The sequence below is a fragment of the Drosophila teissieri genome, chromosome 2L, assembly GCF_016746235.2.
Source record: "Drosophila teissieri strain GT53w chromosome 2L, Prin_Dtei_1.1, whole genome shotgun sequence".
NCBI classification, from domain to species: Eukaryota; Metazoa; Arthropoda; class Insecta; order Diptera; family Drosophilidae; genus Drosophila; species Drosophila teissieri.
Window position 1 is genome coordinate 7611616 of NC_053029.1, and position 12575 is coordinate 7624190.

The 12575-nt window shown below is 41.5% G+C and overlaps 1 protein-coding gene across 1 annotated transcript; it reads left to right on the top strand.

Moving 5' to 3' along the window:
• Positions 1–11477: 11477 nt before the first annotated feature.
• LOC122626405 lies at positions 11478–12575 on the top strand. Its single transcript, XM_043806653.1, has one exon. It carries the CDS (start codon positions 11603–11605, stop codon positions 12344–12346), a length of 744 nt encoding a protein of 247 aa, XP_043662588.1. The 5' UTR covers positions 11478–11602; the 3' UTR covers positions 12347–12575.

The following is a 12575-nucleotide window of genomic DNA, read 5'->3' on the forward strand; positions in this document are numbered from 1 at the left end:
GCACGTGCAACAATGGGGAAACTCCACGCCCACTTTTCCTCCTTTTCCACACACACACACACCCACTCCTGTGCGCTGATATTTCGCTTTTTCCAGAAGCAGTCCGAAAAACTGCAGCATTTTCCTTAACCATCTCTTGTAAACAAACATCCATTAATATGGAATTTACATAACCAGTAGCCATCATTTATTTTAAGACACCTAAAGCAATTCAAAAAGCGTATTGCACCAGAATCTAGAATTAGAATCTATAAATTATGAATCCGCAATTTAAAAATGATGTCTGATTGAATGATGGACATCCTTTGCAATTGCTTTGGTAGCAGGAATAGCTTTTATTTATTATATTTACGAGCTCTTCCTGTGTTAGGCGAAGTAATAGGCTGTATTTCCTGGAAATTGGGATTTTCCCGATAGCTTTTCCTCTCAGCCGTAGGATCCGTGCATCCACCGGATTCACAGTGGCACATCCAGTTGGTCCTGGATGGCAAGTCGAGTCGGGCACTTCATCATGCACATTAAGATACAAGTTCGGTTCGCACTGACGAGGTGGTATCTTAACTTAATTTAACCAACTAGGAGACAGCGGGGGGTGGCGGGTGTTCCGTGTGTGCCGCTAATGGGCTTAATAAAAAATGCAACATTTTGATTTAATTTAATTGAAATTCACGCCACTCGAGCAACTCCATTAGGCAGAAACGTGTCCGCCGTCAAGGATGCAGATGATGGCAGCGTCGAGGAAATCAAATTACCCAGCGGCAGTGGCTCTAGTGTGGGCGGCCTGCGCGGTGGTGGGGGGCTGGCATGCCGCAGGGGGCGGGGCTAGGGGCGTGGCAGTTGCCGTGGCTTGTAGCAACTCGAATAAATATTGTCAAAACACTTGTCAAATGGCTAAACAATGGGGCTGGGACGTGGTCAGGGCACGGTGCGCTCTTCTTTCCCAAAAAGGGCGATACCAATTGATACTACACTGAAAACTATTGTGTTGCAGAAATCTGTTTGTGCCAATTTGCTGGTTAAGTACTACACTGTGTCTAGCTATCTATTTATTACTTAAGCAGACAGCTCTTCAGTTCATATAAAATTAAATAAGTTAGCAATAGATAGAGGTTATTAGAATATCTCTTTTAGATTAAAAATTACATTAAATTAGATTAAATTTATTCACATAAATGGGCTTTAAATACCTTTGTAAAAAACTTAGTTATACACTTCTCCGAGTGTAGAGCTTGCGTGGGTAAAAAGTGAAACTGGAACTGTGCGCAAATCAATTTGATTCGATTTAAATTTAAAAGCATCTGCACACAGGCATTCATCACCTCCATCACTTGGACCATACCACCCAGTACTCAGTGCCCAGTGCAGACTACCCAGTATCCAGTATCCAGTACCCAGTGTAGAGTACCCAGTTCCTTCGTCAGCATCAGCCCTATCCATTTGCCATCCTCAGCGATCTTGAGAGTGATTTTCATGTCGGGGTCACGTGCCGCAGACGCGTGCCACTGACATAAGTTTCCAGTTCTAGACTCACAGCTCTGCTCCGAGTTCGAGAAAAACAGGGGACTTGGAATTAAGTCGCGCCACAACCACAAGGCAAAAAAAAATGAAAAAGGTCGACACTTTTCAGTGGGTGTTCTCGGTCGGTCGGGTGAAGTGATTCGATTTGATTTAGTTAAGTTATCAGTTAAATTGTATTAGCCGAAAGGATTTACTTCTGCGCGTGTGTGTTTGCTGATTAAAATGTATTTATGCTGTGTAGTGTAGCTACAAGATGGAATCGCTTTAATCTGCAAAGTGTGGCGCTGACATGGTCAAATAATCAATATAATTACTACATCTCTCAAGCAAAGAGCTTATATGTTTTACAAATATTTTATTAGCTTGAGATTGCATATAAATCCAAGTATTTTTCGATTGAAATAGATTTCTATAGTTAGTAAGTTTCGATGGGCACACTGTGTTAATAACTTCCCAATACTTTGTTACCAATTGTGCCTCCTTCACTCTGAGCCACTTGAACCGCAGCAGTTCGGCACTTCCCACGGCTAACTTAACCGATTTGTCCAATCGAAGGTGACAGCCACACAGTGGCCAAGTACATCCTGTTCACCTGTTCATCCGTTCCTGTGTTCATGTGTTCCTGTGTTCACCTGGAGCCCCGTCGCTCTCGAAGTTCGCCAAAGTTTGGATCAAATCAGCCGTGGAGGTGTCAGTCTACAAAGGACGCGTTCTGACACGCGTCTGACGTTTATTAGTGCCCTCCAGCTGCAGCGCAAAAGTTTTCCCGAGCAGAAAGCCTTTCAAGGAAAAGCCACATGTGGAAATTGTAGACGACAAGCAGACACAACACAAGACACAAAAATACACGAAAATACACAAGAATGCTTGCCCAACTGGGTCGCACCGAAGATGGGAGCACTGTTTGGAAGTTCAGAAATAAAATACTTTTGTTGAAAACATTCAATTGATATGAAAATCCAGATATCACAAATAGATATATGTATGTATATGTTAATATGCACTTCATTTGTATCTTTATATGTATGTATCTTTATATGAGCACCTAAAACTCTTAATTGCATTCAAGATAACTTTAACATAAGTTACCAATTCAAGAAGTAATCTACTTCATTTTCTAATAGTTTGAACTCAAATGAAGGGCATTGAAGATCCCTAGAGAGTTTCAACTTTTTTGTGATAGCGAAGGCATGGTCGCGATTTGTATTTTTGTGTAAACATTCTCGTGTCAATATTGCAAAAGTAAACACGGACTGAGGGCAAAGTTGGGGAGGTCCTCTTAAGTGCTGCCCTTTAGGCAGCTGGCAAGTGGGTTTAAAATTTCCCATGTCCATTTCGTGGCATTCGCCTCGCTTGGCGTCAACTTGTCCCAGCATTTTGGCTTGGCTTTCTTCTCGCCAAATATTTGAAGTGTTTCGGATTTCAGCCAAATAAAAAAAAAGAAACAGAAAATTAAAACACATTTTTGGCTTTCTTTAAAGTGTTTTTTAGTCGCCATCCCCTACGCCGAAAACACAAAACTACCCCCTCATTTGCAGCAAGGAATCTCCTTTTGGGACACCGAGTGTTGCCAACTCACTCAATGATTTCTGCTTTGCAGCAATTTTTATTTTCTACTTTTGCCCCGTTGAGGGTTTCTGTTTCAAGTCGACTGGGAGGTGGGCGTTGGGTTGTGAGGGGTGAGGGGGCGGCAAGGACTGCGAGGCGTGGCACACTCGAGTGCGTGCTTGAAAATACAAAAATTTCACTGCATTTCGCGTTATTAACACGTAGGTGCCAAGAACCCTCGCGAGTTCGGGTTAGCAGCGGATTCGGGACTATGGTGCGGGTTGCACTAAAAAAAAGGAAATTTATATATAAAGTAAATCAAGAAATTTGTTCAAATCCTTTTCAGAGACTTTAAATTGCGCTCCTAACGTATAAATACATAAATTATTCTAACACCACTTAAAACATTTAAGACATCATTTGTTTATATTTATATTATGTTATGTTATATTATGTTATCCAAATGTCAATAGAATTTTTAATAATTTTCTAGTTATTGTTTAGTTTAGAGTATCTGCCCCATTTAAAGTGAGACACCTAACTTATTTCATTTATAACTTTCCAAGTTGGTAGATTTCTTTTACATTTTCTACCAATAATCCTTCCTTTTTTTGCTAAATAAAACATAGAAACGTTTTCAGTGTGGCTGGTCGGCTGACACCGTGTAATAAGGAGTTTTCATGGCCTCTTGAACGCTCACGCTTACCAAGCGAGGACATTTTAATTGAGAGTGTTGCGAGGAAGGACGACGCCGCTGATGTCGATGATGGCGGCGCGGTACTTGGCCAGCTGCCGCTCCTTCTTCCGCTCCTTCCGCTTCTCTGGAGCGCCTCAAGTGCGGTCCGACATCCTCGCCCTCATCCTCGTCCTCATCCTCGTCCACATCCGTGTCCTCAAGCGACGTCCTCGCCACTCGGCGCCATTCCGCCTTGGATTTGGCCAGCTGGGTGGATTGGGTTTGGGTTCTGCCTTTCTGCTCAGGTGTTGATGGATGAAAATTCTGAGGGCAACTGCTGAGTGGCGGACACTTGGACGACAAGGCGGCGCATTCAGAGTTAGCCATGAATAAGATCCTGGAAGTTAACCGTAGTTTACCAACCCAAACCCAACCTAACTGCGGGAATTAATTCCCTTGTCTAGAGCTGAAACTAAGTGAAGTCGTTGCATTCATCTATTTCATAATTGTACTATTCTAAGACTATCTTATTTCCACCGCATCACAGAGACATAACTTGGCTTTAAGAAGTAGAATATTCTATCTTTCATTTCAAGTTAGTAAGTAGACTAGTAAGATTTTGGGAGTATATTGTCGAATGAGAGGAGATTTACTTAAATCATTGTCTATTTAAATAATATTAATGATAACTTTACAGGCACCTTTTTTTGCCATCCTGATTGGGTTAATAATTATGCCTAAATAGTGTGAGAAAACAAAAACAACACGAACAAGCAGGCCTAGAGCAATTTATAAGTAATTTCCATTTTGGGACCGGCACCAAGAGGAAAGACATCATTAATTTGCCCTCTGGGGAAATCGGAGCGGGGGGAAAGCGACAATTGCCAAAAATATTTACAGGCAAAACAGAAGCTGGCGCAACAACAATCAGCCACCCCAAACCCACCCACTCCTTCCTGCCGCCCACCCACCAAAATCCACCCACTCCCACCCACTTTAAGTTCGTTCCCAGCGGAGCAAAAGAAGTCGAAATGAAATCAGCAGAAAATTCAATGAGCAGCAAGGAGTGGCAGGAGTTCCCGATTCGGGTTGTGCCACACTGCAAATAAAACCCTTTAATAGTTCAAAATAAATCTGTGCTTATTTTGTTGTTGTTATCATTTGTTAAGAAGATAATATGTTAGCTACTACATGGAAAATACTTATTGAAATATATAATACTATCTGAATACAATCTGTACAAACAACTATAACACAATTTAAATGAAAGGAAATATATTTAAATAAATTTGTATATAATATTAAAATCCTATTTCTCAGAGACTATGATATTTCTAGGTATAATATGGTATTTATATGATATGGTATGATATTTCTTTGGTTTTGATCCTTTATCATAAATATTTAATATATAAAATTACTCATTTTTTCTCGGTGCATTGTGCGCTCGGAGTTTCCCAGTGATATCAGGCAGTCAGACGCCCTGTCGTCGGTGGATGATGGCTGCAATTGATGGCTGGCAAGCAACCGCTGCCCCGCCCCCAAAACTCCGGCCCGCCGCCGCCCACATCGTTTGGCTAGCAAAGGGGTTGTGATGCCAGGACCTTCCTATGCGTGTGTGTGTGCGTATCAGCTGCTTAAGCCAGAATTTCGGGGGAGTTTGGTAAGGCCAACAATCTGGGGACGGGGAGTGCCGGGCGGGGGTGACGTGCAAATGCCAGAAAAATATTATGTGACATGATAAATATTGCACACAGGGGGATTTTTCGAGGCTATAAACGAGGATACAGCCGTTGTTGTTGTCAGCATCATAGCCGAAATAATATGACAGATTCATTCACGAACCAGATGAGGAGGGCGATAAGTTGTTGCTGTGGTTTCGCATCTTCTGCCCTCTGCGGTGGCACTGGGTGTTACTTGTGGGTGGCTTCTTGTGGGCTATGCAAATTGGGAGGGATTGATATGTTTTTGGTGCGCCTATCCCGGTGGGTTATAAAAATAAATATTTTATTTGACTTACTATGTATATAAAAAGTGGGATTCAATTGGTTCAGTACTAAAGAGCTCCTTAAAAGTGTAACAATTATATTTCGTTTTTTGAACTAGTTTATCTAAAAATCAAATGATTTTCCAATAAAATTACACAGATGTTGAAATTTTTCAATTCCTGATACCTGTGCCAAGAACTCATTGTAAATAATAAACAGGATGTAATGAGCATGAGTGTCTGACTCAGCGTAAACTATACTTAAGTAATCAATAAGACGGACTTAAGCCTTTAAAACAATATAATAGTACATATAAATCAGGTGACCGACGAAAGCAATTTATCTTAGTAATGACAAACCTTTGTGTCTTTAAGACCCTCCCATATTCATAAGCTTAAGCAGCAACGCCAAGTATGAAAAAAGCAGTATGCAGCAATAAAAAATCATAGTTAATAAATTGAAACTGTGAAAATGGGATGTTTAAAGAGGCGTCGGGTGATTAATGGGGGATCCCCTTCAGGAAGCCACTTCGCATTGCCATTCCAATAACCTTTGGCCATGTCTGCGGGTCCTGGCCTCCCGACTCGGAAGTACCCAAAAAAACCAAAAAATAACCAAAAAAAGAAGGAACGAGAAACCAAACAAACAAAATTGGAGGACGCAGGACGGCGATGGGCGTGGGTGTGGGTGTGTGTATGGGTGTGAGGGAATCCTTTTGTTCTTATTGGAGCACGCGCTGCCAAATGCCAATACAAATGGCGCAAAAAAGGACGCGCGGCTGGAGCAGCGGCAGAAAAACACAGAAATGGAAGGGAGAAAAAGTTACTCAGGGTTGCAACCACTTTGAAGTGTTGCTGTTTGCTCAGCTCCCTGTTGGCGGGGCTTTCGTCCTTAAACATGCGCACTAAACGCTAATAGTTTGCCCTTCGCCCCCCAGAAAAGAGGAAAAAACAAAACCACCCCAGACAAATGGAGCTGCTCCATTTTGTTGCGGACATCGGGGCGGCTTTAAGAATATTCAAGCTTCGAATGTCCGGCCGGCCAACTGGCTCGTAAAATATTTCGAAATTGCATTCATTAATGCCCCGGCTCACTGATTCGGGATTCGGAATTCGGTATTCGGGATTCGGGAGCTGTTGTTTACTTCCTGTGCCCGCAAGATTGATTCACAGCGTGACCAAAGGTCCTGCAGCAAAATTATTCACGCATCTCCCTCCTGGACATGCAAGCGGCCAAGAGTCCTGAAAAGGACGAAAAAAATGGACACGTGCGCTCCCTGATTTTTTACGACTACTTGGCTTTCGGGCAGGAGCAGTTCGAGGGGGTGAGGGGGGATGGAGTGGTGGAGGGAGCTGTTTACGAGGGTGTTGTACACGATTTAATATCCTTGACCCGTGGAGCAGTCGACGAGCTTCATCGACCTGAAGTCCTGCAAAAAATGTATTTATTAGCCAGCTCATTTCGATTACTTTATGAACTTTTGGTCATGTAAATAGTAAAACATACTAAAGCAAAGTGCTGTATTTTAATTTATTCTTTTTAATTCCAATTTGGTATATTATTATTTAATTATATTGCAACAAATACTCAAATATATATCTTTTACAAGTGAAAAGTTCACTATCAAAATCTTTATGTTAATTCCTTTGCCTTTTTGGCACACACTTACAAAAAAAAACCAACCAGAAAAAACAAATAACAACCCAAAAAATTGCATTCCATAAAAAACAACCAGAAAACTGGGCGTTTCCGGTTACCACAATAACTGTCAAATATCAATGTGCCCACAAGAAAAAAAATATAGCAAGCAATGCCATAAATAAATACATTTATGTAGGACAATAAAAATAAAATCCAATAAAATTGCCCTTCCTGTGGGTCGCCCCTAAACAGCCCAACTCAAGGAATTCAACTTATGAACAAAAAGGATGTGAAAACCAATATACAGATTTACATGCCATAGAATAGGTGTACGACCCGCATACTCAAATGGAGGTCAAGTTCAGTGATAGATTGAATGGCTTTAATTAGATCAGATTTATGCATAAGTTTTGGGGAGGAATGAAACGATATTTGCCTTTATTTTGCCCGCATTTGTCCTCGAAGTGCAGCGGCCTTAAATAATTTTGAGCAATTGTATAATTATTAGCTTGCAGTTAGATTTAAGAAGGCAAATGACACATTACCTCAGTGACCCTAGTTTTGTAAATACAAGACACCCCTACCACGAAGAAGTCCCTGTGGTGATTTGTTTGCCACAGACTAATGATGTTGGCTGGAGATTCGGAATCGATGGGGGTTGTACTCGTATATGCCAACAATAAATTTAATTATCGTTAATCTTCGATAATTTGCCATGAGAAAATGCTCAGTTGGTTGTGGTTTTGATATGGATCGTTTCCAATGATTATTTATGCGTTTTACCCCTCGGTAGATGGAATTTGAGATAAACTGTCGCATCAGCGAAAAATAATACTAATATTGTTTATAAATCTAAGGAAATTCATCAGCGTTGTATATTTTTTATTAATCGACCTTTTCAATGGGTAAATTTAAATATGCACCTGACTACAATCTTTAGAATCCGGGTTCGCAAACAATAGATTTATTGTCAAACGAAATGCAGACATATGACGAGCAAATCAAAACAGTTCAATTAATCACACGGCTCACAGAAGATCGCAGATAAGTCAGCTCCCCCCATTAGGATGAATAATCAGCTTTAAGCCAGATTATTTGGCCTAGGTTAGGGTGGCTAGGTTTTCGATTAAAACACACTACGGGGCAGTCGATACGATAAGCTACACGTATTTACATACACTCAGATCCAGATCCAGATCCAGACGTACATCAAAGCGAGAAAAGCAAGCGGGGAAACTTGACATTTTGCACTTGGTCAAGCAGAGAGCGATGGGGAAATTGTGGCAGGCGGACATCTGAAGGGGTTTGTGCAACTTATGGCGACATCGATAGGACAAATAGCAAAAAAACCAGAAAAAAAAACAGAAGAGAAGAGAAGAGTGGAGAAGAGAAGAGAAGAGAAACCCCTAAACCTAAACCCCTAAAAAGCGGGAAAGGCGGACTGAACCACTCGACAAGCTGTTGGCACACATAGAATGTGCTGAAAGCCCAAAGACACTCGAAAGTATGCTACAGTTGCCAGGAAATGTCTTCACCCACACACATAGGCACACGGACACAGACACACGGACACGCACACACACAGGAGCACACTTTGGGACTCGTTCCCAATCCCATTCTTTAGTCCAATCCAAAATCCACGGCACCCATTCCCAAAAGTTGCCTGTCATTTATCTTCGCCGCTTTTTTTTTATTTTGTTTGTTGCCGGGCTCTAACGAGAAATGTCGAGCAGCCCGAAGTTTGTTGGCTCGAATTCTTTTTTATTTTATCTTTTACAATTAGAAGCGTTGTCCCCGCGTTTTCCATATATTTACAGAGTGAGAAAAAGTTCTGATTGCTACATATACTTATGGTTTTAAAAAATAAATAAATAAAAGCATAGAAATATTAGTAGAGACAATGCTCTAAAGAATACTGATGTTATTGTGATTTCATTAATATAATTATATTGCATAAATTGAATTGAATTTTTGCCTGTGTTTTTCGAGATATATACACTTTTTTCTCCTCCGTTTTTTTCGACCCTTGGTCAGATAAATGCATTTTTGGCCGCTTTTCCCCCCTCAGTTGGCTCGTGATTAAGGAAGGAAATTGTTTTGGACAACGCACCAAACAAATAACGCTCTTGGGGTCGTTCTGATTTTGGAGGAGGATGTTTTTTTTTTCGTTCTTATCGCGCAAGTAGCATCATTTAACTGCTGTCTGTGGTAGGTTTACCTTCTTTTATTTGTATTATTTGGTTTTCATGTTTTTTCTTGTGGGTCTCAATTGCCGGGCATTGCAATTTGTCGTGATGAATGTTGGCAATAATTGGTCTAGGTAATATTGTGTAATGTATATTTATTGATTTGGAAACATGGGACTTTATCTGTTTCGAGTATTTGGGATCTCTGATTTCAATATGTTTGTTTGCCATGATAGACTTTACAAACCCTTCCATAACTACGCTCCTTACTTCCTTTGAATTTGATTTTCTCTGTTCATGTGACCCTGTAAACAAAGGTGTATCAGACAATGCAATCAGTTGGCCTGAAACCACTAATTGGCATATGGATTTGTGGTCTCCTTGTCACACCGATGTAAACAGGTTGCCGCAGTAACTGCGCGCTGAACTGATGTGCAATCTTAACTTTCGAGATGGGGTGGCCGCATACTTTTATTTGGGTGGATGAAGCTGTGAGGTACGCAGACCCAAGACCCCAGCCCAGATAATTACATAATCAGGAACGTTAAAAAATGGAAATGGTCATTGTCAGTCAGGCGGGGCAAACGGGTGAAGTGACATTTTGTGGTTAAGCAATTTCGTCGTCCCTTTCGGCGAGGGTTTCACAGAGTTTTCTGCGCCTGGCAACGAACGCACAATTTATAATTGTCAAGGGAATGACCGACGAACGAACGCGGGGGGACATTCAGCAGCAGTGCTGATTTATGGAATTTAATAAATTTCCACAGATTTTAATCGCTTGTAATTATACGTAAGGAAGCACGCGGGCAACAACAGCAGAGAGGGAAAAATGATTTTGTACAAATTTCAATTAAAATTAAGAACGAAATCGACGACAGGTGAAGTACAGCATCGGTTGGTGCTGCTGCCTCCCTTATTTGATTGGTTTTCCACAGCTCTCGATTCGTGTGTGTTTCAATGTGGTCATTTTCAATTCAATTTCCCAGCCAAACATTTTCTCTTATTTTTATTTCATTATGCTGCCCATACATGTGTGTGCAGCTGAGGAGATAAAATCAAAGTATTTTAAAGTTATTACAAATATTATTGATGAATATATCAGACATCATGCACATCATTTAAAAGTTAAAAGTGTGCATTTTTGGTGCTAGTTTGTTATAAGAGATTAATTATTTGTAGATTACTATTATTTTGACGGCGACTGTAAGCGTGCTTTTTTCCTGGACTCTGAGGTCGCTCCCTGGTAGTTGTTATTGTATAGTATTATAGAGACTCTCATATCCTTACCATTGGCAGTCGCAGATTGATTTCCCCCTCACTCCGCCCATCAGCGATCTGTGTTTTTTGTACGTGTATTTCCTTGGCGACATACTGGCCCACCCACAGGACTCGAGTTTTTATCCAACTTCAAAGGACTTTCGGCCGCTGCTGAGCCTCAAGTGTCCTTGCAGTATGTCCTGCGCCGGCTTATGCGACATTTTCATTTCTTTCTTTTTTTTCTCATTTATGTAGCGCTTCTCGGGCTTCGGCTCTCTGATTTCATTTTTTGTTTTCTTCTCCGACGGAGGATTGAGGCTGAGTGGGCCTCAAATTGATGGCCCAAAAACGATGGGGAATAAGTCCTCAAGAGGTGTGGCAGAGTCGGCACTTTTGCGGCTGCCACATATTAGATTTGCTCGGTGAGGCTGCCAAATTGGAAAGCACGATTGAATTGAGCAGTCTCTATAAGGAATAGAGTGCCAGTCGATAATGCTGAAAATTTACATACGAGTATGGGTCAAACGGAACAAGAATTTTAATTAATTTCTGAAAGAAAATAAAATTAGTGCACTAAAAGCATTTTATTTGATTAAAAGTTTGTTTAGATAATAACTATCTGAAAGTTTTATTTACAGCTATCCCAGTTGTTTCGAGCATTACCTCAAATGTTTGTGAGGACACTAGTAATATTTTAGTAATATTTTGTATAGCTATGTACCAAATTTCTACATGCAAGCTGTTGGCTTTCCATTGGCTGTCTATCGAAAGCGCTTTCAAATCGCACCATGGCGGAGAATGAGAACCTTAATGGCATTGGGCTGGGCAAGTTTATTGCGTGGACCCTGCTCACTTTTGGAATCTGTCTGCTGGGCGCCATTCCGCAGTGGATGATCTTGTGTCTGTTTGCCAAGGGTGCCGTGGTGTACACCATCGGGTGCTTCTTCGCGGCCTTCGTGATGCTGCTGTGCATCCATTTGATTGAGCCGCTGAAGTACTGGAGGCCCTGCAACTATGTCGCCATCATCGTGTGCTACGAACTGCTGACAGTGGGAGCTGCAAGTTTCCTTATGAAGTGGCGTCTACTCTGGTCCATTGCGGTGATAGTTGTGGCTCTTCTGTGTCTCGCCATCACGCTGTTCATTTGTCTTTTTCTAATTTGCACTGGATTTTATATGAACCCCTTCAAGCTGGCCGTCGTGGGAGGAATGCTATTCGTACTGACATTCTGCATAGAAATTATGAACACGCTGCTGTCGTGGTGGTATTGGCAGGATGTGGCTGTTGGTTTCTTCTTTGTCAGTGTAGCCACTTTGGTCATCTCCCACGTGCTGATCGCGTACCACAGCTTCGCGTTCCTGGTCAGAGATGACTCCGTCTTGGTGGCCATCGTGCTCTACATCGCCTACATACTCTTCCTCATCGCCTGTCGCCTTTCCGCCATCTATATCAAGGACAACGCCGATCAATCCGCCACATCGGCCAGTTCAGATTATGACGAGAGCACCCCAGTTGACGCAGATTATTCCTAATCGTAGAGCTGTGTGATACGTATTCATTTTCGACTCATGTACATTCTCTGTGTAAGCCTCCATGTCTCAAGTTCAATTAGATCTTAGGTCACTTTCTTAATAATGAGTGTTTGACTATTTGAAACACAAAGGCTTTTCAGACAATGCTAACTAGGAAGCGTGTATAAGGAGTAACTCTCGACGTGTTGGTATTCGGTTTAAAATCGATCTTGAAGCTGTGTGATTCATC